This window comes from Pristiophorus japonicus, chromosome 20 (genome assembly GCF_044704955.1).
Source record: "Pristiophorus japonicus isolate sPriJap1 chromosome 20, sPriJap1.hap1, whole genome shotgun sequence".
NCBI lineage: Eukaryota > Metazoa > Chordata > Chondrichthyes > Pristiophoridae > Pristiophorus > Pristiophorus japonicus.
The window spans coordinates 62,787,121-62,814,383 of NC_091996.1; the positions used below are offsets into that span (position 1 = coordinate 62,787,121).

At 48.8% G+C, this 27,263-nt stretch overlaps 2 protein-coding genes across 5 annotated transcripts in view; one reads left to right on the forward strand and one right to left on the reverse strand.

Moving 5' to 3' along the window:
* Positions 1-675: 675 nt before the first annotated feature.
* rpl12 (ribosomal protein L12) lies at positions 676-6,814 on the reverse strand. Its single transcript, XM_070862881.1, has 7 exons — positions 6,657-6,814; positions 4,720-4,793; positions 4,538-4,636; positions 1,635-1,716; positions 1,048-1,134; positions 835-947; positions 676-740 (listed from the first exon to the last, which is right to left on the reverse strand). The coding sequence occupies exons 1-7, from the start codon at positions 6,691-6,693 to the stop codon at positions 735-737; spliced, it is 498 nt and encodes a 165-aa protein (XP_070718982.1). The 5' UTR covers positions 6,694-6,814; the 3' UTR covers positions 676-734.
* A 184-nt stretch (positions 6,815-6,998) lies between these two features.
* lrsam1 (leucine rich repeat and sterile alpha motif containing 1) overlaps positions 6,999-27,263 on the forward strand; it is a 73,354-nt gene continuing 53,089 nt past the window's right edge. For 2 of the 4 annotated variants that reach the window (XM_070862878.1, XM_070862877.1), the window contains exons 1-9: positions 7,001-7,451; positions 12,086-12,142; positions 13,350-13,394; positions 15,913-15,990; positions 17,175-17,243; positions 18,769-18,853; positions 20,287-20,408; positions 22,735-22,825; positions 26,326-26,456. In XM_070862878.1, the coding sequence (XP_070718979.1) occupies positions 7,380-7,451; positions 12,086-12,142; positions 13,350-13,394; positions 15,913-15,990; positions 17,175-17,243; positions 18,769-18,853; positions 20,287-20,408; positions 22,735-22,825; positions 26,326-26,456 (750 nt within the window). In that variant the 5' untranslated portion in view covers positions 7,001-7,379. Of the gene's footprint in view, positions 7,452-12,085; positions 12,143-13,349; positions 13,395-15,912; positions 15,991-17,174; positions 17,244-18,768; positions 18,854-20,286; positions 20,409-22,734; positions 22,826-26,325; positions 26,457-27,263 lie in introns of all 4 variants that reach the window. The other 2 variants (XM_070862879.1, XM_070862876.1) reach the window with 2 other exon arrangements.

Here is a 27,263-nt window from a genome sequence, read left to right on the forward strand (position 1 = left end):
TACGTGATCTGGAGTACTGGATGCCAACACCAGGTGACAGAAGCATTCCAATCTCCAGCACCAACATCCCTCACTTATGAAGTACCAAAAAAACCTAAATATTGTATGTGGGGGTTAGAGAAAGAAACATTACTTCATTGAGCTTTTTATAGCATAGAAAAGCTGTAATCAATGTTCTATCTAAATTGTCTGTTGTGCACGGCCTGTTTATCTCAATGCGTGGTCCCTTTAAATTTCTGCACATGCGTGGTATTTCAAATGGAAAAGCTGGAGCGGCCTGCGCAGTACCTTGCAGATTACTGCACGGCCTTGCACGCACGCATCCTAAAGGGAACACTGACATTGTTAAAAATCCTACAGCATCCCAATCTAGATGGAATTTCCCCCCCCCCCCCCCCCCCCCCCCCAGTACAGTAACCCCATAAATCAACATAATCTGAACTCATTGGGGTGCAAACAAGATCTCACATCTAGACAAAGAGGGTGCAAGTCCCAGAAATATGGGTGTGTACAAAGCAACGATCTAGCAACCTAGTGTATAATTCTGGTCAAGGTTACATGTGGACATTCTGGCATTGGTGAAAGTAGTGACTAAAACTGGTATCTTGGATTAGACACCTGTGTTGTGAGGAGAGGTTACAGAAACTAGAGAGTACACCAACAGGTTCCACTGGGTTTTTTTTTTAAATAAAAGATTTTTTTATTGGAAACTTTAGTTCTATAGCACCTCCACTTCATTCCTGTTGGAAGGAAAGAACAGAACGTGTAAGTTATTTGATAAAGCTTGGGTCAAAAATCAATGCAGTACAAGGTAATCCAAAATTCCAAACTTACAGCAGGACATTCAATCTTGCCCTGGTTGATGTCCTCAATCACACTGTGAGGGTGTTTGCCATCAATGTTGCAGCCAATGGACTGTGCAGTTCCCAGGATTTCCTTCACTGTTCCTGTGGTGGGTACAAACAAGATCAGGCTTGGCCCTATTCCACCAAGTTAGCATGAATACACGACAGACACCATCACCATTACACCGCAGTCAGTACCCACCTGAAAGTTCCCTGGCCAGAGAACGATGCCTCATCTGTCGGGCGACAGAAAGTATCTCATCAAAGGTGATGCTGCCAGTGTGTTTAACTAGAAGAAAACAAAACAGAATCAACACTGGCAGTTAACACATACTCGCACCCCCCCACAACAGGCCACCTGCACCACCAGTGGGTAAATTCCATGCCGACAACAAACTCGATCCTCGTTTCTGACTTCAACAGCGGGGAGCTACAACTTACACCAGCACACCCTGGGAAGAGGGGCAAGTAAACACTTCACTGTTAACCAGCAAATCAAATGCAAGTCCATTGGAGACATGATCAGGCCTGGCTGTGATGTCTCCCAGTTATATCCATCACCCAAAACATTGGGCAGGGTGCTGGAGGGCCACTGCCTCTGCACCCAGCATTCAGTATCTTCAGGAGCGGGGAGAAAGCAAGTGACCCTTCCACATAACCAGATATTTTCAGTTGCACACTGAATCAAACATATGTTCATCTCTCGGCTTTTACCACAGGAAGTTAATGTTGCACAGAAGGGGCAAATTGAAGTGTCAAACCCCCCACCCACCCTGCACCACTACTTACTGTTCTTTTGCTTCTTCCTGTCGCGGGGTGGTTCCTTCAGGGCTTTGATGATGAGGGCAGAAGCTGATGGGACAACCTCAATCTATTAATGAAATACAGCTGTCAGTACAAGATACAGCGGTTAACACAACTTACAATAAAACCGTAGGACTCCTACAAAACATAGCATACATTCGAGTACAGCACCTCACCCCACTTTCACTGCAACAGCTGTCCTCGTTCAGCCACATCAGCCATGTCTGGTATAAATTGCACAGAACACAGTTCAGGAAGACCTTGTGGCTCCATAACCAAAACACACATGGAAAGGATCGCAAACAACAAACTTGACCACCAAAGAACAGACAAGAAACCCTTTCTCCCCTCCTGCGCACACAAGAGTAAAACAATACTCAAATGCTTAGTGGGAAGTTTCCGAGGACAACCAGAGATCTGGCGGCTGAAACCAGAAGAGATTGAGGTGCAACACCCCCAGAGCCCCACACACACACATCTGGATTACTCAACATCTTTGAGCCATATGGGGATAATGAATCTTGGCCACCTTTTCCAGGAGGAATATTCTGCAAGCTTTCCCAGATCATTTGCATAGGTCAGTCTGGTCTTCAGTAACCTGTTGTGTGCACAACAGGGAATAGGCCGCAGCCCGAGACCAAACCCAGTTACGCACAGCACAATCCAAAATGCACCACACCACACTCCTGCAGACAACAATGTGCAGCTCTAAGACAGGAGTTAAGTCCCGATTCATTGAACCAGTTAACTTGTTTTCTCGGCACCTATCTTCCCGAATCAACTTTGGGCATAACTACTGGCGCAGTGGATTGTGGAAGCACCAGCTAGGGCTCCTTTTCCCATCACGAACCAGCACCTCCTGGTGAACAGGGATGTTGACAAGTCTTGTGAACACAGCTGGGTGGGGTTTGACATCTTTCATGAACAAATAGCCTGCCAACACCTGCTGTCCAGGATTTCACAACAGACCACTTGGATGCTAATAAGATGGTGCAAGTCCTTCTCCTCCTCAGGCGGTCCCTTGTATCAAGGATGACTTGCTTCCACACCAAAAAGGGCCGAGTTCACAGGTGTTTCAATGAAGTACCTGATATTCCAGGTCCCGAACTACATATTGAAGGGTGGAAGATGCCAGTGTGTGGATTTTTTTTAAAAAATAAAACGTGTCATGGCCATTGCACACCAGCCACCACACAGGCTTGACAGAGCTAGATCTTGGTCCAGTGGCAAGGATTAACCAAGACAACTGGATAGTATGCAGGTACAGCAAGTGATCAGGAAGGCCAATGGAATTTTGACCTTTATTGCAATGGGGATGGAGTATAAAAGCAGGGAAGTTTTGCTACAGCTATACAGTATTGGTAAGGCCACACCTAGAATATTGTGTGCAGTTTTGGTTTCCATATTTTCCAAATGATGTCACCGAGGGGCAGCATGTAGATGAGAAATAGGAGGTGGGCAAGGATAGATCCTTGGGGCACTCGAGGTTAACAATGCAGGAGTGGGAAGAGAAGTCGTTGCAGATGATTCTCTGGCTACGATTAGATAGATAAGAATGGAACCAGGCGAGTGCAGTCTCACCCAGCTGGACAATGGAGGAGAGGCTTTGGAGAAGGATAAAGTGGTCAACAGCGTCAAAGGCTGCAGGCAGGTCATGAAGGATAAGAGGGAATAGTTTACCATAGTTTACTTGCTTTGGAGCAGTTCAGAGAAGGTTCCCTAGGTTGATTCTGGGGATGAGGGGTTGACTTATGGAGGAGCGGTTGAACAGGTTGGGCCTCGACTCATTGGAATTCAGAAGAATGAGAGGTGATCTTATCGAAATGTATAAGATTATGAGGGGGCTTGACAAGGTGGATGCAGAGAGGATGTTTCCACTTGTAGGGGAAACTAGAACTAGAGGGCACGATCTTAGAATAAGGAGCCGCCCATTTAAAACTGAGATGAGGAGAAATTTCTTCTGAGGGTTGTAAATCTGTGGCATTCACTGCCTCAGAGAGCTGTGGAAGTTGGGACATTGAATAAATTTAAGACAGAAATAGACAGTTTCTTAAACGGTAAAGGGGATAAGGGGTTATGGGGAGTGGGCAGGGAAGTGGAGCTGAGTCCATGATCAGATCAGCCATGATCTTATTGAATGGCGAAGCAGGCTCAAGGGGCCGTATGGCCTATTCCTGCTCCTATTTCTTACGTTTTTATAACTGGAGACCAGCTCTGCTGCACGAACCTAGTGCGCACACATCGCAGTGCGGGCTGGCCCATACTGCCCCAGGGCCCTCACCTCAGCTGGACCCCGAACTCACACCTCTGCTGGACCCCGATCACATCGCTCTTAATCTCTCGACGCTCCTGCCCACGCTCCAATAAGCGAGATGGCTTATGGCGACATCCAATCCAGTCGCCCTCCTCCAAGGTATATCTCTCCTGCACCAGCTCGCGCTGCTCCCTGAGGTCATAAAAGGAGCAGACCACTTCAGGGGCAAGTCCAGCTACATTTTGGCTCCAGTGGTTTAAAAAAGCCACAGGATGTAAAAAGACAAGACACTGATGTGAAAGAGGGCAGCTGTGGTTTTATCTGCAAAGTCTCTGTGCAGCTGTCACTCACCATCCATCAGACTGGCTTAATAGGAGCAGAGACCCAGAGATAATCTTATCCTGCATACCTGAACAATCAAGGTTGGGTATGTGTCAACTTAGGAAACATTGCAACTACAGCACAACACTGTCCTGCTGTACACTTCTCTAATGCCTGGGATCCTCGGGTACACTTTGTAATACTGTTCAGGTAGGCTATAAGTGTACACGATGGTTCAAAAATGTAGCCTTTTTACTAGCCGGAAAAAAGTCAGTCCAGACACAAGCATCTTGCACCCCCCCCCCCCACATACCTGCGCCTGTCGGTTCTGAATAGTCAGCTTGATCGTGATACGCAGGCCTTTCCAGTCACCTGTAGCCTTGGCGATGTCATCACCCACCTTCTTGGGAGACTAAACAGAGAAACAAAAAGGTAAAGTTAAAAGGGCTGCTAGGAGTGATCTGAAAGGTGTGTAAAGTGGGAGTAGAGACTCACCAGACCCAGTGGGCCGATCTTGGGAGCCAGAGCAGAGGTAGCACCAACTTCACCTCCAGTGCATCTGAGGTATACTATGGATACACAAAAAACACTTGGTCACACAGGCATGGTTTACAAATACTAAACCCAGGGTCTGCTAATTCATCTGAATTTCCCCTACATTGGCAGAGTCACTAATCCCTATTTTGTTGTATGCCTTTGAGGGGTTAGTTAGCATTATACAAAAACAAGCTTTCCCTAGACACCGTTTAAATTGAAGCTTTTCTATCAGATTAGTCATTTAAAGAAAATTGCCTGCATGCAACTCATATTCCACCCCCCAAAATAATCAGGTTCCCTGCCCCGCCTTGACAGACAGACAGCTTATTTTAACATCGAATTCCACCACTACTTTTATTGGTGAGAATGTTCTCACAATTACAAACCAGATTCAGGAGCTAATCCAATTTTAATAAAAATCTAGTCCAAAATTCTACATTCTACCCCCATTCCTACACCAACATTGAGTTTCTGACATTAACAAAACTTCAGTTGTATTTCACTCCCAACTGTGTCACAATTTAACAAAATTAAGTCAAAGCCACAATAATTCTCTGAGCTGACTGCAAGGACCCCATCATCAGAACATACACAAATAATCCTGGCAATCCAATATACCGAGCACTGGAAGCAGCCATCACATTAAACTGTCCCAAGTGAAATTCAGATGTTTGTAAATGTCAACTAAAACACAAGTTATCTTTTTGATCTCAGGAAGAGGCAGACAAGGCCAGCATTTATTGCCCATCTCTAGTTGTCCTGAGTTTGATGGTGGTGGGTTTTCTCCTGTAATTGCAGAATTGTAATTCTCCTGTTAATGGTGTTCCCATTGTATTGGGTAAGTAGAGGATTCCAGGATTTGACCCTGGAATTTGACCCTCAAAAAGGAGTTAGATATAGTCCTTACTACTAAGGGATCAAGGGGTATAGTGAGAAAGCAGGAATGGGGTACTGAAGTTGCATGTTCAGCCATGAACTCATTGAATGGCGGTGCAGGCTCAAAGGACCGAATGGCCTACTCCTGCACCTATTTTCTATGACCCAGTGAAATATGTCCAAGTCAGGATACTGTGCAACTTGAAGGGTAAGTGATGGTGTTCTAACAACATTGTTGCTCTGGCCCCTTTCGTTGACAGGAAGTGCTGTGTACCTCCATTTATAAAACTAAAGACTCAAAAACTAAACATTGAACCTTTATAGATCATGGCTTTTTTTTTTGTTCAAGTCTGCAGTAACCCTCATATAATCAACAGGATTGCCAAATCACACTAAGAACTCATGTTAAGAGTGGAAACAAGTCTTCCTCGATTCCGAGGGACTGCCTATGATGATGATGAATGTTGTGGGAAGACAGACTTGCATTTACACAGTACTTCTCCACGTGCAAACAATTAAACTGCTGCAAACTGCAGAAATGGCATCACAATAACTGCAAAATTTAATATACTGTTATAATAAAATAAATCCCTCCACTATCTATTCGCAGCAGCCTGGCAATATTTGGGTCCTCGGGGTCGTTTCACAGTTTAACGCCGCCAGACTGATGTGTAATCTGGATGCTGAGCTGAAGGTTCAAAACCCGAGAAATACGGCGCCAGTGGAGGGAGGCACGGCAAAAACCCTCAGACAAACTGCTCCTCCAGTGGGGGCAGAGCCTACCGGTGACCAGGTTCCCCTCAAATGGCGGCGAGTACACTGCCCGGGGTGGGCGAGGCAGGGGGAGCCTATGGCGGAGATTATCACTCGCTCCCACCCAATGACCCAGGATCCGCAGAGAGCGGGCAAATGTCTGGAAACCACGCGGCCCAACACAGGAGCCGCTGGCCCGGCCCCAGCCTTACACCCCTCCCCCACCAAGGCCCGACCGCCAAATCCTCACACCCCCATGGACTCACCGACTTTAATTTCGTTGGGATCGAATTTAGGAGGCATCTCGGCGGCGGCTGGAGGAGTTCACTACTCTGGCGCGCGGTCTTGGTGTCGGATGAACCCGGATTCGGGACGACCGAAAATATGTTGCACCGTCACCGGCTAGAGCAGCGAGAAGGAGGACGTCATCATGCTCCCGGCTTATATACCCAGGCCAAACATCGCGAGCTTTCCGAGTGGCCCCTCCGCGCCGCCATATTGAGTGAGGCAAATCAAAGTTCATCGCAACCTGAGTATCGTAACAAATCAAAACAGCACTTTATTGGAAAAAAGCAACTGAATAGTAAATGTGTGTGATATATAATCAGCCTATTCGCTGGATTCCAATGGTATTTATTCACCTCCTGCGGCCAGCTGTCATCTGGTGCTGCGAGTTTTGAGGTAAAGGTTGGGGCCGCCTCTTGCTTTCTCTTATTACTTGTTGGCGTTGGGAGTTTGGGAGGTCAGCATTTTTGACGCCTCTTGTTTTCGCCTTGTTGGCGCCTCTTCCTTCGCTATGGCCAGTTGTGGGTGCTGGAGGAGTACCGGAAGGCGGAACTGAGTGTTGTGGCAGTCACTGCCCCAAAGGGGCGAGGAGTCGGAGGGAGCCGCGATATAGCCGCACAGGGACGGTGCTGACGGTCCTTTCCATATCACTCTGCCCCATCGCTGCTGCTCCCCGCCGGGGACTGGCGGAGCCACGTCCCGAAATGATGTTTTTCTCTGGGAGAAAGAAGCAAGCTGAAGAGGCGCGGAAACGGCTGGAGTATCAGATGTTCCTGGTGAGAGTGGTCCTGGGGAGGGAGGGGGGAGGTGAGGAAGAGCGGGGAGCGGGTCCTGGGGAGGAAGAGCGGGGGGGGGAACTGGATCGTGGGGGGGGGACTGGATCTTGAGGGGGGCGGGGGGAAGGAAGAGCGTGTGGGGGGAGGAGGAAGGAAGAGCCGGGGGGGGACTGGTCCTTTGGGGGGGAGAAAGGAAGGAAGAGCAGAGGGGGGAGGAGAGAAGGAAGAGCGGTGGAGGCTGGACCTTGGGGAGGGGCGGCGTGGGGGGGGGGGGGAAAGAGAAAGAGAAAGAGGAAGGAAGAGTGGGGTGGGACTGGTCCTTGGGAGGCGGGGGGAAGAAGGAAGAGTGGTGGAGGCTGGTCCTTGGGGGAGAGAAGGAAGAGCGGGGGGGGGGAAGGAAGGAAGAGCGGTGGACGCTGGTCCTTGGGCGGGGGGGGGGAGAAGGAAGAGCGGTGGGGGCTGGTCCTTGGGAGGCGGGGGGGGGGAAGAAGGAAGAGCGGTGGAGGCTGGTCCTTGGGGGGGGGAAGAGGAAGGAAGAGTGGGGGGGACTGGTCCTTGGGAGGCGAGGGGGAGGAAGGAAGAGCGGTGGAGGCTGGTCCTTGGGCAGGGGGGGGGGAGAAGGAAGAGCGGTGGAGGCTGGTCCTTGGGGGGGCGGGGGGGAGAAGGAAGAGCGGTGGAGGCTGGTCCTTGGGGGGCGGGGGGGGGGGAGAAGGAAGAGCGGTGGAGGCTGGTCCTTGGGGGGGCGGGGGGGGGGGAGAAGGAAGAGCGGTGGAGGCTGGTCCTTGGGGGGGCGGGGGGGGGGGGGAGAAGGAAGAGCGGTGGAGGCTGGTCCTTGGGGGGGCGGGGGTGGAGAAGGAAGAGCGAGGGAGGCTGGTCCTTGGGGGGGCGGGGGGGGGGAGAAGGAAGAGCGGTGGAGGCTGGTCCTTGGGGGGGCGGGGGGGGGGGGGAGAAGGAAGAGCGGTGGAGGCTGGTCCTTGGGGGGGCGGGGGTGGAGAAGGAAGAGCGAGGGAGGCTGGTCCTTGGGCGGGGGGGGAGAAGGAAGAGCGGTGGAGGCTGGTCCTTGGGGGGGCGGGGGTGGAGAAGGAAGAGCGAGGGAGGCTGGTCCTTGGGCGGGGGGGGAGAAGGAAGAGCGGGGGAGGCTGGTCCTTGGGCGGGGGGGGGGGGGAGAAGGAAGAGCGGGGGAGGCTGGTCCTTGAGGGGGGGTGGGGCGGCGGAGAGGCAGACTGAAAGCAGGAAACTATAGACCAGTTAGTCTTAACATCTGTGGTTGGGAAAATGCTGGAATCCATTATTAAAGAAGCAGTAGCAGGACATTTAGAAAATCATAATACAGTCAAGCAAAGTCAGCATGGTTTTATGAAAGGGAAATCATGTTTGACAAATTTTCTGAAGTCCTTTGAGGATGTAACGAGCAGGGTGGATAAGAGGGAACCAGTAGATATCGTGTTTTTGAATTTCGAGAAGGCATTCGATAAGGTGGCACATAAAAGGTTACTGCACAAAATAGGAGCTCACTGGGTTGGAGGTAATATATTCGCATGGATAGCAGAGAGTCGGGATAAATGGGTCACTTTCTGTTTGGTAAACTGTAACTAGTGGGATGTCACAGGGGTCAGTGTTGGGGCCTCAACTATTTACAACCTGTATTACTGACTTGGATGATGGGGCCGAGTGTAATATAGCCAGATTTGCTGATGATACAAAGATAGGTGAGAAAACAAGTTGTGAAGAGGACACAAAGAATCTGAAAAGGGATCGGTTCTAGGTTATGTGTATGGGTAAAAAATTGGAAGATGGAGTATAATGTATAATGCTGTGGAACAGAGGGATCTGGGGGTCCTTGTACAAAAAATTAGTCTGCAGGTACAGCAAGTAATTTGGAAGGCAAATGGAATGTTGGCCTTTATTGCAAGGGGATGGAGTATAAAAGTAGGGAAGTCTTGCTACAACTGCTGGTGAGACCACACCTGGAGTACTGCATACAGTTTTGATCTCCTTATTTAAGGAGGGGATATATCATCATCATATACTTGCATTGGAGGCAGTTCAGAAAAGGTTCACGAGGTTGATTCCTGAGATGAAGGGGTTGCCTTATGAAGAAAGGTTGAGCTGTTGAACCTATACTCATTGGCGTTTAGAAGAATAAAAGGTATAAGATTCTGAGGGGGCTGGACAGGGTAGATGCAGAGAGAACGTTTCCCGTCATGGGAGAATCTAGAACTAGGGACCATAGTTTCAGAATAAGGGGTTGCCCATTTAAAACAGAGATGAAGAGGAATTTCTTCTCTGAGGGTCACGAATCTTTGGAATTCTCTACCTCTGAGAGCTGTTGAGGCTGGGTCATTGAATATATTTAAGATAGAGATAGACAGATTTTTGAACAATGGGGGAATCGAGGATTGCAGGGTGCGGGCAGGAAAGTACAGTTGAGGCCAAGACCAGATCTGCGATGATATTGAATGGCGGAGTAAGCTCAAGGGGCCAAATGGCCTACTCCTGCTCCTATTTCTTTTATAACTCTTGTGAAACTAGAGGTAGTGGGAATGTAGGTGAGAACATGGGCCACACACTGTGGGTGACTTGTGTGTTCATGAATGGTGGATTGGGGGGGGGGTGGGCGGGGGGTTGTGGTGGCAGGTGCAGGTGAGGTCAGCCAGCAACACATTGGGACAATTGAGATTAAGGATTTCCTGAGTGTAAAGTTTCATATGATCAAATTGGATGTGCAGATGACTTTTCTCTGTAATAAAGTTATCTTTTATTTACCCCATATTAGATCTGCACGCACCCTTGCTAGCAGATAAGCTGGGTGATTAATGCACTCTCCCCCTCCTCCACCTTTGCCAATTCTCTATTGAGTGTTTTGCATTCCATTCCCTGACATATATTCTTGGTTTTAATGGTGTGTATAAGTTTGATGGTCTTTTCCTGTCCTTTTTTGTATGTTCATAACTTGGCTTGGGCTGGCAAGTTGCAAATACGTGCCAGCCAACAACAGTCTCCAACAAGAGAAAGTCCAACCACCATTTCTGACCTTCAATGGCACCGCCATTGCTAAACCTTCCACCATCAACGTGTTGGAAGATTACTACTAATGAGCTTAACTATAGCAGCCATCCGTGGCTACAAGGGTAGAACAAGGCTGGGCACTTTGTTATGAGCGTCGGACTGTTTAACCATGGACGGCTTAGCTCCTGAGTCCTGACCCCTCAGTCTCTCCACAACAAGGCTCAAGTTGTGTGGTGGAATACTTACCATTTGCCTGGTTGGGTGGGGGCTTTTTTTCTCTTTAGAAAAGAGAATACTGAAGAGGTCTTTAAAATGATGAATGAATTGGATAGGTAAATGCAAAGAGATTGTTTCCACTTGGGGGAGAATCCAAAACTAGGGGCCCATAAATACAAGGTGGTTACCAATAAATCCAGTAGGCAAATAAGGAGAAATGTCTTTACTCAGAGTGTTTAGAATGTGGAACTTGCTACCACAGGAAGTTGTTGAGGCAAATTGTGTGGAAGCTTTCAAGGGGAAATTAGATGAGTACATGAGTGAAAGATGTAATCAGCACAGATTAGTTGGGCCGAATGGCTTGTTTCTGTGCTTAGAATTACACAGAATATACATGAAATATCTTGGACCTAGAGCCCGTATGGCGGCGTTTCTTCTCCTATCTCCTTGTGATGCAGGCTGTTAAGTGCCTACAGGCTGCATCACCTGAGCACTCCACTTTAAGTCACTGAACAAACAGCTGGTTGGGGGGGGGGGAGGGGATGAGAAGTTTAGAGTTTTCACACTGTAATCTGTGCAGATCTAAATCACAGCTACAACAGTGCTGGTCTGTAGTGTACCGTATTCTGTATTTAACATAAGAACATGGAACAGGAGCAGGCCATCTAGCCCTTCGAGCCTACTCCGCCATTCAACAAGATCATGGCTGATCTGGCCGTGGACTCAGCTCCACTTACCCGCCCGCTCCCCATAACCCTTAATTCCCTTATTGGTTAAAAATCTATCTATCTGTGATTTGAATATATTTATATACACCAGCCTGCCAGAGGAATTGTAGCTGCTGTGGGTTACATAGTATTACAATAGTCTTGGCAACACAGAAACAGGTCATTTGGCCCAACTGCTCTGTGCCAGCATTTATGCTCCACGCGAGCCTCGTTCCACCCAACTCCATCTCAACCTACCAGCATATCCTTCGATTCCTTTCTCCTTCATGTACTTGTATATCTTCCCCTTAAGTGCAGCAACTAGGTTGGTCACTGAGTGCATGTGTATATTCATTCCTTCTCCTCCCCCTACTCCTTACTCCCTCCGCTCTCACTTTAATGAAAGTGTCGACCCTCCTACAATAAACAGATGAATCCTTCATTCAGACAGTGTTTGAAGCAATGCCCTACCAGCTCATTTTGTTACTATCTCATGGCACAATTTCATCCCACAAGGGGCTTTTCCGACAGAGAGTTAACTAAGGGTGTGTTAACAAAAAGTGTGTGAAAGCAACAGCTGATCAGAGTACGTGGGGCATGGGGGCATCTTCCTTTCTAGCTCTGTGTATCTTTGTATTTGCAATATTAACTGCAAGTTTTAAATATGCTCAAAATCCAACGTTCCCTTTCCCTTTTGTCCAGGCCCGCGAAGCAGGTGCAGACGACATCCTGGACATATCGAGGTGCGAGCTGTCTGAGGTAAGCTGTGACTGAGGTGGTCAGGGTGGCCCCTGGTCACTGTTATAATTACCTGTTCCATTAGTCAGCAAGGCAGCCTGTCCTGTTGGTGGACTGTGCTAAGGAGGTGTAGGTACACTGTGTCTACTAAGTTCTTTAAAGAAAGTACTTGCATTTATATAGTACCTTTCATGACCTCGGGATGTCTTAAAGCACTTTACACCCAATTATTGTCACTGTTATAATGCAGTTAATTTGCGCACAGCAAGGTCCCAGAAACAGCAATGCGATAATGACCAGATAATCTGTTTGTGATGTTGGTTGACGGATAAATATTAGCCAGGACACCGGGGAGAAACTCCCCTGCTCTTCAAATAGAAACTCCCCTGCTCCTCTTGGCATCTTTTATGTCCACCTGAGAGAGCAGATGGGGCCTCGGTTTAACGTCTCATCCGAAAGATGGCATCTCCCGACAGTGCAGCAGTCCTGCAGCGGGAGTGTCAGCCTGTGCTTAAGTCTCTGGAGTGGGACTTGAACCCACAACCTCCTGACTCAGAGGCCAGACTGCTACCCACTGAACCACAGTGGACACCTGGACCACCTTGTGGGCGAGGCCTTCTGAACACGCTTGCACGTGTTAGCCTGGCTCGGGGGAAGCTGAGATGCACTAGTTAGAGTCGTACAAAGACACTGGGGTGAGTGGAGGCTTAGCGTGTAATATAATGGGAGTGGATAACAGTGCGCCTGATGCAGAAATAGCAGAGATCTGTAGAACATGAGATCCCCTTTTCTCCCCTTACTCCTCTCCTGAAGACTGCCCCATGTTGGGATACAGTTCAAAGGTCGGGCACTGTCCATCTAAGTGGCTTTTCCTCATGTGAGTATAAACACAGTTTTGTTGCATTGTTCAACTGTTGGGGGCATCAGTAAAGCCTGATTGTCCCCTCTCCCACAATCAAAACATGACTTCCAGCTGGAGTTGCTGGGTATGGATCAGCAGTGGGAATGATGGCTGATTCTCTAACTCCCTCTTGTGTAGGGTCCTCGCCACCACTGTGGTCATTATATGCACTCGGAGTGGGTCTGGGACACAGACCCGTATTCTAAGGTCGTACGTTTCAATGTGCCAAGAATTGAAGGACCTGATCAGTGAGTGATGGATTCTTTTAAAGTTATTTGGACAGGATCCTGCAGCTGTATTGTTTATTGTTCAATCTTGTGTCCTCAGATACCAGTCAGTGTCTTTTCCATGTGCAGAGTCTTACATAAGAAGGTAGGAGCTCTCCGTGTGTGCCTGCCTCTCCGTGTGTGCCCGCGCATGTCCCTGTGTGTGCCCGCACGCGCTCCTCTCTTCTCTTCCAGCCCCACCCCACCCTGTCTATCTCCACTTTAAATATATTCAGTGACCCAGCCTCCACAGCTCTCTGGGGCAGAGAATTCCATAGATTTACAACCCTCTGTGGGAGGAAATTTCTCCTCATCTCAGTTTTAAATGGGCAGCTCCTTATTCTGAGATTATGTCCCCTAGTTTTAATTTCCCCTATGAGTGGAAATATCCTCTCTGCATCCACCTTGTCAAGCCCCCTCGTTATCTTATATGTTTCAATAAGATCGCCTCTCATTCTTCTGAACTCCAGTGAGCATAGGCCCAGCCTACTCAACCAATCCTCCATAAGTCAACTCCCTCATCTCCGGAATCAACCTAGTGAACCTTCTCTGAACAGCCTCCTATGCAAGTAAACTATGGTAAACTATTTCCTCTCATCCTTCACGACCTGTCAGTAGCCTTTGACACGTTGGCCACTCCATCCTTCTCCAAAGCCTCTCCTCCATTGTCCAGCTGGGTGGGATTACACTCGCCTGGTTCTATTCTTATCTATCTAATCGTAGCCCGAGAATCATCTGCAATGATTTCTCTTCTCACTCCTGCATTGTTACCTCTGGAGTCTCCCAAGGATCTAGCCTTGCCCCCCTCCCATTTCTCATCTACATGCTGTCCCTTGGTGACATCATCCAAAAAACAGCATCTGTTTCCACATGTACGCCTGCGACACTCAGCTCTACCTCACTATCACTTCTCTCGACCTCTCCACGGTCTCTAAATTGTCAGACTGCTTGTCCGACATCCAGTACTGGATGAGCAGAAATTTCCTCCAACTAAATATTGGGAAGACTGAAACTATTGTCTTTGTTCCCTAGCCACCAACTCCTTCCCTCTCCCTGGCATCTGTCTGAGGCTGAACCAGACAGTTCGCAACCTTGGTGACGTATTTGATCTGAGAGGAGCTTCCGATCACACATCTGCGCCATCAATAAGACCGCCTATTTCCACCTCCGTAACATCGCCCAACTCCACCCCTGCCTCAGCTCATCTGCTGCTGAAGTCCTCATCCATGTCTTTCTTGCCTCTAGACTTGACTGTTCCAACGCACTTCTGGCTGGCCTCCCACATTCTACCCTCCATAAACTTATTCTCATCCAAACACTGCTCTGCGTATCTTAACTCGTATCAAGTCCCGTTCACCCAGCACCCCTGTGCTCGCTGACCTACATTGGCTGCCGGTTAAGCAACTCCTTGTTTTCAAATCCCTCCATGGCCTCGTCCATCCCTATCCCTGTAACCTCCTCCAGCCCTACAACCCTCTGAAATATCTGTACTCCTCCAGTTTCAGCCTCTTGCCCACCCCTGATTTTGTTCACTCTGCCATTGGCGACCGTGCCTTCAGCTGCCGAGGCCCTTAGCTCAGGAATTTCTTCCCTAAACCTCTCCTCTCTACCTCTCTTTCCTCCTTTATGACACTCCTTGAAACCAATCTCTTTCACCAAGCTTTTGGTCATCCACCATAATATCTCTTTGTGTGGCTCGGTGTCAAATTATTTTTGATGTTTCTGTGAAATGCCTTGGGATGTTTTACTACGTTAAAGGCGCTGTATAAATGCAAGTTGTTGTTGAGTTGAGACAGATTCCTGCCCTGTTAGTGGTCAACCAGCTCAGCACAGGTTGTGGATTAAACTTGGGCATTCCTGGTCAGTATGTTCAGTTACTGACTTGATTAAACCCACTAACCAATCGGGAAAGACTTATCTCTCAGTATTTAATATGGAATAGTCAGCTTTGCACTATCTTCAGCTGTCTGGTTAATCATGAACCTGTTCCACAAAAAGTCCTGTTGATTATTATAATGTCTCCTGAGAATGTGGCTGCAATTTACATAAACGCCCTCTGAACCTTCTCTCCTGTTTTCATCTCATTTTAATCATGGGTTTAATTGCGCTAGGGATCTCCCCACCCCTATTCCCAGGGCAGGTACAGTACAGGTTAGATACAAAGTAAAGCTCCCTTCACATTGTCCCATCAAACACTCCCAGGGCAGGAACAGTACGGGTTAGATACAGAGTAAAGCTCCCTTCACATTGTCCCATCAAACACTCCCAGGACAGGTACAGCAAGGGTTAGGTACAGAGTAAAGTCCTGATGATGTGCTTCAGCCCCCAGCAGAGTGAGATTTCCATTTCTCACATCAATGGCTCCAAGTCTGGTTGCCATTTAGTGACAAATCATCTGCAGTTTTGGTGCTGTGGGTCACCGGCATTGGCTTCAGTTTCTTGAAGTGGAACCTGCGAATCCTGTGTGACCTGTTAATTTTTCCCTGCCTTTGATTCAGTTTTACCTCCTTTGACATGTCTGCGTGCTTTGTGCATTGTCAGCAGTGTGACTGGCAAACCCGTGTTGGTGTGAGGCTGCACTGTGTCTGATGGAGCTTCATTGATCGGCTCTGTTTGTTTAACAGGTCTTAATTGTTCATACCAATCACTTGGCAACACTACTGCCCAAGTCATGTAACATCCAGGACCTGTCAATGCTGAAGGTAAGTGCGGGGTTAAGCTGCTTGTCTGGCTGCTGCTGGTTTAAATTACACCTAATGTACTTATGGACAGCTGCAGATCTCAGGGGATCGCAGTCCAGAATACTTTCCAATTCTCGGTTCAGTTTGGTATGTGTACATATATGCTCTCTCGCTCCCCTCCCTCCCTCGCCTCCCAAAACTATATGTTGTGGTATTTTGAATCTATTCTATTGACTGCATAAAGTGGAAGTGACTGATTCACAGGTGACCCATTCTACAATGTTCTCTGTATTCGTCCTGCATATTTATCTTTACCTCACACCTCCCGTGCGACATTCCCACCAAGAATTGTAGCGGTTAAAGGAGAAGGCGGCTCACCAGCAAGGGCGGCTAGAAACACAGAAACGTAGAAACATAGAAAATAGGTGCAGGAGTAGGCCATTTGGCCCTTCGAGCCTGCACCGCCATTCAATAAGATCATGGCTGATCATTCCCTCAGTACCCCTTTCCTACTTTCTTTCCATACCCCTTGATCTCTTTAGCCATAAGGGCCATATCTAACTCCCTCTTGAATATATCCAATGAACTGGCATCAACAACTCTCTGCGGCAGGGAATTCCACAGGTTAACAATTCTCTGAGTGAAGAAGTTTCTCCTCATCTCAGTCCTAAATGGCCTACCCCGTATCCTCAGATTGTGTCCCCTGGTTCTGGACTTCCCCAACATCGGGAACATTCTTCCCGCATCTATCCTGTCCAGTCCCGTCAGAATCTTATATGTTTCTATGAGATCCCCTCTCATCCTTCTAAACTCCAGTGAATAAAGGCCCAGTTGATCCAGTCTCTCCTCATATGTCAGTCCAGCCATCCCTGGAATCAGTCTGGTGAACCTTCGCTGCACTCCCTCAATAGCAAGAACGTCCTAGGGGATGGCAATAAATGCCGGCTTTGCTTGCAATGCCCACATCCCGTAAACAAAAATATAAAATTATTTGCACACCAGAATACTTTATTTTTATTTTTGTAGCCTGTTGACGCTTGTCATTCTGTTACCAGCTTTAGTGGGTGGAGTGACTCACTGAGGGTGCGGGGAATGAGCGAGAAGGTCAATGACCGTGAGACAATGTGTGGCTGTGTTGCGTTTGGCATTGATTTCAATTTAAAGGTGTTTGTGGAGATTGTTACTGTCATGTTTCTTGCTTTCAGATTCTGGATCTCCATGGTAACCGCCTCACCTCGCTCCCCGAGGATATGGGTCAGCTCTTCTCTCTTCAGGTAAAAAAAAAAGAGTTCTTAAGAGTTCTACCAGAAGTGAGAGTGCTTTAAGTTAATGAGAACCATCGTCCAGGTGTTTCTCACAAATTGGGGCAAGGGGTTTGCTTTAATGGGAGAGCAATCCCCCCCCCCCCCCCCCCCCCCCCGTTGCAAATCTGTCTGCTTCCTCCGACAGTAGGCAGGACGAATGTTGAGAGTTTTACCTTTTGCCTTTGACTGTTGTCATTCGGGTCCGCCTGCTCAGTTTTGATCCCAGTTCCCTCCCCCCATCCCTGCCTTGTCTTCCCCTCTGTAGTTGCTTCTGTCGGGCTCCCCAGTTAAACATGATGACGTCCCTCTATTGGAGGGGACTCGATGGAGGACACATTTTGCTGCAGACCCTTTCGAGTGGGACTGAGCTGCTTGTTGTTACAGGAGCCGTGTCAGAAGGCAGATAAACTGCTCTTTGGCTCCAAGGTAGTTTGGTGAGGCATCACAACAAAAAGTTGCATTTATATGGTGCCTTTAACGTAGGAAAGCATCCCAAGGAGCTTCACAGTAGCGTAATCAGACAGAAATTGACACCAAGCCCAAGGAAGAAACATTAGCAGGGGTGACCTTTGGGATGTTTTCCTACCTTAAAGGTGCTATATATAAGCTTGGTCAGGAAGCTGGGTCTTTAAGGAACAGAGAGGTCAAAGGAGGGAATTCCAGTATTTGGGGCTTAGACTTCTAAAGGCACGGCTGCTGATGTCATCCCAAAATCCTTCCTTCCTTCCTTTTTGTTTTGCCAATTTAACCGAGCTACACATTTTCCTCTGATCATCCCTCTGGAAAGTGCTGACTTGTGTTTCCGTGGGCACCAGAAGCCTTTGTCACCTCTGTCATGTGGCCATTCTCCATATGAGTCCAGGCAGCGAATGGTGGCAAGCTATTTGACTGTGGAGGAATCATTGCTTATCCATGTCCTGTCCTCTCTCGACATGTGCACTTTCCAACACAAGTCACGGGATAAGAACTAGATGCCTGCCTATTGTTTTCCTCCCACCCTCTGCAACTCAGTGATACTGAGGCCAACTGTAACGCCCTTACTGATGCCGCCCCCCACTAAGCTCAGCTATTGAATTACTTTGAAGTGCAGCAATTTTATGTAGATAAACATGGCCACCATCTTGTGCACAGTAAAGTTGCAGCAAATGAATGATGGTACACTAGGTTTCTTCAGCGGTGTTGATTGAGGGAAAAATTCAGTCGGACCTCCCTGCTGCTTCTCGACTGGTACCTTGGGATCTTTGATTCAGCTGAAATTCGGCACCTCCAACAATTGGGTGCCTAAGTCTTAACGATTAGGATGGGTAATGAGAAGGGATTGTTCTGTTGTGATCTGGAACAACATAACGGGTTCTTATTGATCATCAAACAATTGGGGCACGCCCGCTTCAAGTGATTGATGTTATTCGCCCAGATCCTGTGCGTGTAGAGTTGGTGTTTGTCGTCTTGTCCTGCCATGCCTGCCCTCCACTAATGTTTTTTGGTAATATTTCAGGTGCTCAACGTGGAACAAAACCAATTGAAATCTCTCCCCAGCTCGCTCGCGACCTTGGCCCAGCTTCAGACGCTTAATCTAAAAGGTAACAGACCCTGAGTGTATGGTGTGTACGGTGTGTGCTCTGGGCAGGCTGGTGGATTCAAAGTGGCGTCCTGCCTACACGCCTGACTGGGACGTCGGAGTTGGAATCCCGTTCACTCCGTGGCATCGTGCTCCAGTCTCCACAGGGACTTTGCTGCTTCAACTGGCGGAGGGAGGGGCAATTAGCTTATGGGCTGGGGTAGGTAGCCGGCTGTGGATTAATCTCGTGGAGCACCTCACAGGAAGCAGCATTTGATGGAGCCTGTCTCTGGTCCAGCCTGTGCTGCTCCTGGCCCAGCTATTGGTTGAGGCGGTTTGTGTGAGCCTGTGATGGTGGTGAGGCGTAGACTGACGAGAGGTGCAATCTGTACACCCATGTGACCCATGAACTTTTCTTTCTGATCAAACCCGCCTCCCTTTGGCTGGGTGCTAGGTTGCGGGGTTGTGTTGGATCAGCCTTGGTACTTGTCCCCCTGCTTGTTGGCATAATGGACAGCCTCCAGCGAGAAGAGCTGGCACCAAGAGTTGAGCCTTTGGTCGGCAAATTGTCTGAGGTTGGGCTGCTAAAGTGACATTTCCACTGCCCGTCCCCATTCAGCACTACACAGGCCGTGCGATGGGAGCCAGTCCTCCAGACACCCCCCCACAGGCCGTGCGACGGGAGCCAGTTCCCCCGGCTCCCCCCATAGCCCGTGCGATGGCCATGAGATCCCTGGCCACAGCTACTTGTACATTGGGGCCATTTCCCTGTCACCACAAGCTTGCACTGCTGGAGTATGTTCGCTGGCACCTCAACAGGAAAGAAATTCTGCGGAGTTGAGCTGGTAAGGGCTCCACTGGGAGCACTGATCTTGGGCCAGTGACACGTCAGCAACCAAGGCCTTCGGGAATTATCATGTGGTTTCAGAGCCAATAGTTTAGGAGTTATACTTGAAGGTGCCCCGGACACTGGTTAGATGCCGAGGGCGCCCTGGACGCTGGTTAGATGGAGGGAGCACCCCGGACACTGGTTAGAAGCCGAGGGCGCCCCGGATACATTTCCTGTAGGACCCCTCTAATCTGTTCAGAAATTAGACTTTCATCGCATCAGTCTGGGCTGGATTGGTCTCAACCCCATATCACCCAGTACCCAGGATTCTGGTGCTTTTAATTGTGCAACAACACTTAACATTGATACAGTGACTTTGACATAACAAATTATGCAAGGCATGTATGTCACAGCTGGGGAGTTGGAGCCGAGCAGCAGTAGATGAGGAATTGGGGAAGAAGGCTGACGGCACTGTCTGGGGGTGGGGTGGTGGGTGGATGTTGTATGAAGTCCCAAGAAGGTGAGGAGAGCTGCAGGCAAGGTGAGGGGCCTCCTCTCTCCCTCCGTCTAATGCCAAGTGTAAATATCCCCGTTTGTCTTCCTTCCCTCGCCCCCAACGGCTTTAGGGAACCGAATACGGAAATTGCCAGAGTCCCTGAGTGGACTGAGGAGCCTGCGTATGCTCGACATCAGCCAGAATCGCATCCAGTCGCTCCCACAGGACCTGGCTCAAATCAGGACACTCGAGGTAATCCCACAGTCTGCCTTTTATCTTTTTATCTGTGCAGCATTTTCTGTATTGCTTTGCGATTTAAACACTCATTTATACGGAGAGTGAGAAGGAAATGAACATTGCAGCGACGTCGGCTGCACGGCTGTTGAGCCCGAAGGCCAAGTGGGTTATAGGGGCAGCCTCCCTTTGGCGGTTTATTTTTCTATAACATGCCGAATCGCACTGTGGGTGATTCGCCACTTTAAAATTGAGCAACAATACTGGCTCTTTCTGTCAGGACTTACTGCGGTTAAAGATTACCACATGCATCATGCTTGATGTGTGTGATTCGATCACATGGCTTTGCTGTAGGAGGGGGCTGGCCATGGGATTCTAGTGGTATGCAGTGGTTACAGTTGGTGTAAAAGGCTGGGGAGAGTTTAGATCGACCGTGTATCTGTTTCAGACGTTATCCCTGCATTGGTACTCAGCTCATGTGGGCTCCCTCAGCCTGGCAGCCCCTACTATCACTCTCACCAGAAAAAATGGACATGCATTCATATTGCGCCTTTCAGGTCTTCGGGACCTCCCATAGTCCTTTACAGCCAACAAAGTACAAGTGCAATGACTGTTGTAATGTAGGTAACACTGCATCTAATTTGTGCACAGCAAGCTCTCGCAAACAGCAATGAATCTGTTTTTAGTGATGATGGTTGAGGGATAAATATTGGGCAGGACACCAGAGAGAACGCCCCTGTTCTTCTTTGAATTGGTGCCATAGGATCTTTTACATCCATCTAAGACGGCAGCTGGGGCCTCTGTTTAACGTCTCATCTGAAAGATGGCACCTCCGACTGTGCAGCACTCCTTCAGTACAGCACTGGATTATCCGCCTTCATTAAGTGATCAAGTGGGATATTTTTCCTGCTTTCTTTGTGTCTCCCCCAGGAGATAGTGACTGCTGGTGGCTGGGCAGCATTGGGGGGTGGGGGGGGTGTTGCTTAGTTGCAGCACATTTGAATGGCACAGACTCAATGGACCAACTGACCTTTTTCCTGTTCATCTTTTTCATGTGTTTTTCATATGTTTATCTTCACTATTTAACTTGCAGTAAAAGGGATACAACAGGTTCAAATGCCTGGGGAAATATTGCAAACCGTAGAAAGTTAGGAGTAGAAAGAAAGGTAAGTCAAAGTGGGAGAGATTTTGGAATGAGAATAGTCATTGAGACAGACAGGGTGATTGGGCATGTTTCTGGATAGGGTGAGGGAGGAGGAGCTAGGGGTTTGAGGTCCACCAATAAAGGGAAGGGTTGTTGGGTCTGATGGACCTTTCCTGATCTCGATTGTCTTGGTTCTTTTTAAACTCCTCCTTGTCGTACAGCTTCTCCTGGCCCAGCTCCAGCAGATTATTCCGACTGCTGTGTACTTGCTCTGTGTTTTTTAAAAAGGGGTTCGGGGAAACTGGAGATTCAGTGATCGAGGGCTTCAGATCCTTGAATTTAAAAAATCTATAGCCCAGGCTATGTGTGTGCCAGCCCCATCGAGTGACATCCGATCAGGCACCTTCAATGTCTTTACTGCGCTGGCGCTGTGAATGATGTCTCCGAGCAGGCTGGAGATTGTTTATAAGTTGTGTGAATGAGATGTAGAAAGTGCCCACACCTGTCGCGTCCCCAATCTTTAACTGGCAGCTACTAGCCTGAGATTCTGAGCAGCTTCCAGATAGAGGGCCACAGCTGAGAAATGTCAGACTGGTGAAACCTAATCACAGCAGAAATACCCAGCAGGAAATAAACTGACAGACTCCAGGATTCAATCTAATGATGCTCCTCAGAGCTGGAGCAGTGCACGATTTCACTCACAGCTCTCGATTAGTTCCAAATCTGTAACTCACTCCCGGGTATCCATTATTCTACATATAAACCACCGAACCTCTCAATTAGACTTCAGCCTGTAACTCGCTCCCAGGTATCGTAGTCTAGTGTGTGGGGGGCCTGACCCATCCACCTCCATGGCATGAACCTGGTATTGCAGTACTTCCAGGAACGGTGCAGTGGCTCTAGGCCTTTTGGCTAAGAGCATTGGCGCAGAGTGATCCTTGATGTGTGCAAGGTGACCTCTGGCGTTTGTGATTTGACAAAGAATTGGAAAGATTGGCTACGAATTAAAAAAAAAAATCGTAGTCTATATATAAACCACCCGAGCCCCTCAATTAGATTCACCTGAAGAGATGTGTGTGCCTTTGCCACAATCTAGTTTCTATCACATGCTACACTTGTTTTCTGAGCTTTCTATTTTTGTTTTCTCTCTCTCTCTCTCTCGCTGGCTTTCCCTCCCTCTTCGCCCCCCACCCCCAACAGTCTCTCAGTCTGGATGCAGAAGCAATGACCTACCCTGCAGCCAGTGTGTGCCGCAATGGGATGGAAGCCATCAAACGATTTCTGTGCAAAGGTAAGAAGACTTGTTATTCTGTGACTGGCTTATGCTCACGGGCTCAGCGGGTGAACAGCTCCTCAACTCCTTCACCGTACGTTGGACAAATGCTGAGCCGGACACACGTATTACAATGGAGCACTGCACACCTTCACCCCATTGGGTGAGTGACCTCTCTGCAGGGGGCGGGGGGGGGCTGAAAACAGCTGACAGGAAGTGAAAGAGCTGGAAATGACCATTTCCCCCTCTCGTCATCTTCCTCACAGTAGAGGCCAAAGTTCATAGCCTCGCCACGACCGAGTAAAGGACTTGAAATATAAAGAGTTGTGGGCACAAGCCTGTATTTCCCCCCATCGTTGCACTGCAGCTTGTTGTGGCCCGCAGGCCTCTCGGTTTTTTTATTGCAGGTACGTGCCTGAAATACCCATTTGTGGTACCAGACCTGTAGTTACCAGGCTCCTCATCACCAGCACTGGGCTGAGCTTCCTGCTCTGCTGGGCCCACTGCTCATCGCATCTGTGTGCAGGAGCCAACACTAAGGTTCACAGCCATCAGCAAATACAGTACGTGACCGGAGCTGACATTGGCTTTGTTTATAATGGTGTATGACGAGAAACCGCCAGGAACACACAGCAGGTCAGGCAGTAAAGAAAGACTTGTGTTTATTCTGCACCTTTCACGACCTCGGGACATCCCAAAGGGCTTTACAACCAATGAAGTATTTATTGACGTGAAGTCACTGTTGTAATGTAGAGAAGCACAGCAAGCTCCCACAAACAGCAATGTGATGAGGACCAGATAATCTGATTTTAGTTGTTGGTTTAGGGATAAATATTGGCCAGGTCAGTGGGGAGAACTCCCCTGCTCCTCTTCAAATAGAGCCATTGACTGGGCAGGTGCGGCCTCGGTTTAACGTCTCATCTGAAAGATGGCATCTCCGGCAGTGCAGCACTCCCTCGGCAGTGCAGCACTCCCTCAGCAATGCACTGGAATGTCGACCTGGATTATGAGCTCAAATCTCGAGTGGGTACTTGAATCTTGTAACTCTGAGGCGAGAGTGCTACCACTGAGTCACGACTAGCACCTTGGCTCAGTGGTGCTCCAGGAAAGGGAAAGGACAAACTGATGTCTCGGGTAGAATACCACATCAGATCAGAGACTCTGGCTGGAATTTTTACCGTGGAGTCGGGTCGGGTGTGTGCGGGCTGCGTAGCGGTATAAGTTGTGCTGGGGGTATCGCTTCTGGCACACTACAGCCTTGTAATGACCCCCTCCAGTGGAGCATCACGTTGAGGAGAAGGCTGCTGCTGCTGGTGTGGCTGCTTCGGTTGCTAGTGGGGCTCATCTTGGTCCGATTCTGAGCACCACGGTGAGACAGTATAAGCAGCACCAGTGCTGATGATGTAGATGGCAGGTCAAGTGGAGATCAGAGGGCCAATCCCTCAATGTTCTGATACTGAGTAGCAATGTGGTGAGAGTGGTTTCCGAGGTTGCAGACATGATCTGCAAACTGCTGACACCTAAATCTGTGGACAAAATGGGGTCAGCAAGAGCCTAAGGCAAGTAATGAGGTGTCATGTGGGAGAATTGATGTGCTTTCCCCAGCTCTCAATTCATGGACGTTCCAATGGCCACTGAGCTTGTGTATCCCCATCACAGGCGAGATTCCTGATCTGCATGAATCCCGTGTTCCTGAAGTTAGTCAAAAGCTGGCTTTAAAAACCCTCTTAAGAATCTCTCAGCAAGCAGTTAATGACTTGACTGAGGTCGCCCGCCTCTGCCGTTCGATTCCGTGTTGCGCCTTCAAAGCCGCCCGAGTTAAATGTGTGAGGTGGCGCGTTCCCAACTCGTTTATAATTTCCGGGATTTTTACTGCTGACCCGCCCCCAAATCCACACCCATGACAACGGGAAAATTCTGGTCCCTCGCTTTCAGAGACTGACTGACCTGCTGTGTTTTTCTGACAATTTCCATGTTGACTACCTGTTACTGCCTGTTTGGTGTAATGAACAGATGTTAGTTTATCACTATTATTGTGTTGAATAGTGACTTAATTTATTGTCATGGTTTCCATGGCTTTTTCCTAAACCCGCGACACAAGCCACATTTCCCAACAATTATGAGCTGAATATTGTGAAGTGAAGTTAGAGGTACGAAAGTCAGATGTATTTCTGTGACCGTTTGTTTTCACTAACCGATGTGTTTGGTTTCAGTCCAGGGTCTGTCCTTTCCTTCCTTCCCCGGGCAGGTTGCTCACATTTCGTTGTTCTGGCAATGACATTGGGCACTTCACCGCACCAGCTATCCTTCGGTGCCTTAATCAAACAGCTAGACTGATACACAAAGAATTGGCCGTGAATGTAATCCAGCTATTTTGACTGTATGGGGCATCGCAGCCAATCCTGATCCTATGTTCACCTGCTGTCCACACCCTTGCATTTTCCAGCAGTGTTACTACCTGAGGTTTCTTTTTTTCTCATCCTTTTTGGTAAGGGATGCAGATGACAATTCTAACACGCCAACTAACTGCTCAGACCAAGAATCTAACCGTTGATCTTGCTGGTCCCGATGGCTCAGTATGTTGCATTATCTCACCTGCGGAGCACGCATCAGTGATTTCCAGCCCTGTACCGACTGTCCTGCAGTGACCTACACCCCTGCCCTCTTCGACCTATATCGGACCAGCTCCTGCAGTTGTGTTCTTGGCTCTTCATATGTGGAGGAGGTCGACTTCAGTCCCGTTCTGTTACCCTGATACTGGGTTTCAGCGTGGGGCATGGGTTTACCGATGATTTGCATTCATACTGCTGAAATAATGACTTGACGGAACCCATTTGAGATGTGAACTGACCAGATCAGTGAGAAATGTTAAAATACAGTCAATTAATGTAAACCAAGGATTGCTTGCCTCAGTGGGTAAATGCATCACCCAGCGAGAGCAGAAGGCCCCAGGTTTCACAGGCAGTTCCCCCTTATTACCACCCTGGCTAGATTTGGGCTCTGTCCCCAGGCTTTGGGGTAAAATTTCGAAGGAGAACAGGGGAGTTCTCTTTGATGTCCTGGTCAATATTTGTCCCTCAACCAACATCACATTATTAATTTCTGGTCATGTATCTCACTGCTGTTTTGAGGGATCTTGCTGTGCGAACAACAGGAATGGTCTGTAAAGCGCTTTGGGACCTTCTGAGGTTGTGAAAGGCGCTGTTTAAATGCACTTTGAGCCGTTCCCAGTGGGTCCTACTGGAAAGGTGGAGTTCTGAGGTGACGACAGCGTTGGCCTTGGTTTCAGTCGCACTTGAGTGGCCTGCTCACACTCGCACATGAAGAGCAGCCACTTGGCTGGACCCACATCCCAGTACCTTCAAGGAAAGGGGAGACAAAATAAATGGAAGACATTACGGGGCGAAAACAAATTGGGTGCGATTGACTTTCTGTGGAGAGATGTCTGGAAGGTGTCTGAAATGGTCAGGTTGCGGGCCTCACTGGATCAACCTGGGTTTTTTCTGCTTTTGTTCCAGAGCTTGGAATCGAGTACGTGCCTCCCTCTCAGTACCTGCTCCCGGTGCTGGAGAGTGATGGCCGTGCGCCGGAGAGCGATGATGTCGACGGCACATTCCGACAACAGGTGCAGGAGGCGGCAGAGTGGCAGGTGAGGAGCGCAGAGGTGGCTGGTTCTGTCTGCGCAGCTGAAGTTGATGAATTGTGCGCTTCTGTCTGTATCTTCGTGCTGCGGAGGAGCGGTGCGTGACCAATGTTCCCTTTAAGTCATGTGGCCGCTCATTTTCTCTGAACCTCCCGGCTTTTCAATAGTGGTATACGTGCATGTGCGTTATTTTGACTGGGCCGCTCACCCAAAATAAAATTAACGGGAATCTTGTGCGCGACACCCCCGCCCTCCCTTAGCCAATGGACTTGGTCAGTTTCCTGCCAGGTTCCTGCATGAACAGTGTGCAAGTGAATCGGAGACACGTCCAGCTTTGTTGGGGTCAGAAGCACACATTGCAGTTTAGGCTCGATTTGTTATGGCAAGTTGACCCCGGTCAGTACAGCGTCAGCCATCTGATGTTTATGTGTGTTTGTAGGAGTTCTGTGCTCCAGGTGTCCTTATCAAGCGCGCTCTCCTCAGGTGCAACATGGTCAGGTGCAGAGCAGAGCTTCCTCTAACTCTCGCCCCGAGCACATGCTTGGCCTCTAACCCCAAGTTTACCATTTCCCACACCAGCCATTCTGCGGCCGCTCTCTGGCTGTGATTGGTTCGAGGCGTTTGTGTGGTGCAGGCCTATGCTCGCCATAATTGGACTTGGATCAGTGCTGCTCTGTCTGGGCGTCCATTCCGCAGTTGGTCGCTCTGCGTGAAGAAGAATTTGGTGACCACAATGCTAACTTTTGCCCTTTTGCTACTTTGATCCTGTGTGCCTTGTTCTGCTCTGGTGATTTAATTGGAAGTAATAGTCCA

Excerpts from the sequence above, each read along its gene's own strand:
- rpl12 (XM_070862881.1), bottom strand. The coding sequence starts at position 6,693 with ATGCCTCCTAAATTCGATCCCAACGAAATTAAAGTCG. Across the intron at positions 1,717-4,537 it reads TTCAGAACCGACAGGCGCAG|ATTGAGGTTGTCCCATCAGC; the intron begins GTATGTGGGGGG and ends TTTCATTAATAG. Across the intron at positions 948-1,047 it reads TCTGGCCAGGGAACTTTCAG|GAACAGTGAAGGAAATCCTG; the intron begins GTGGGTACTGAC and ends TACCCACCACAG.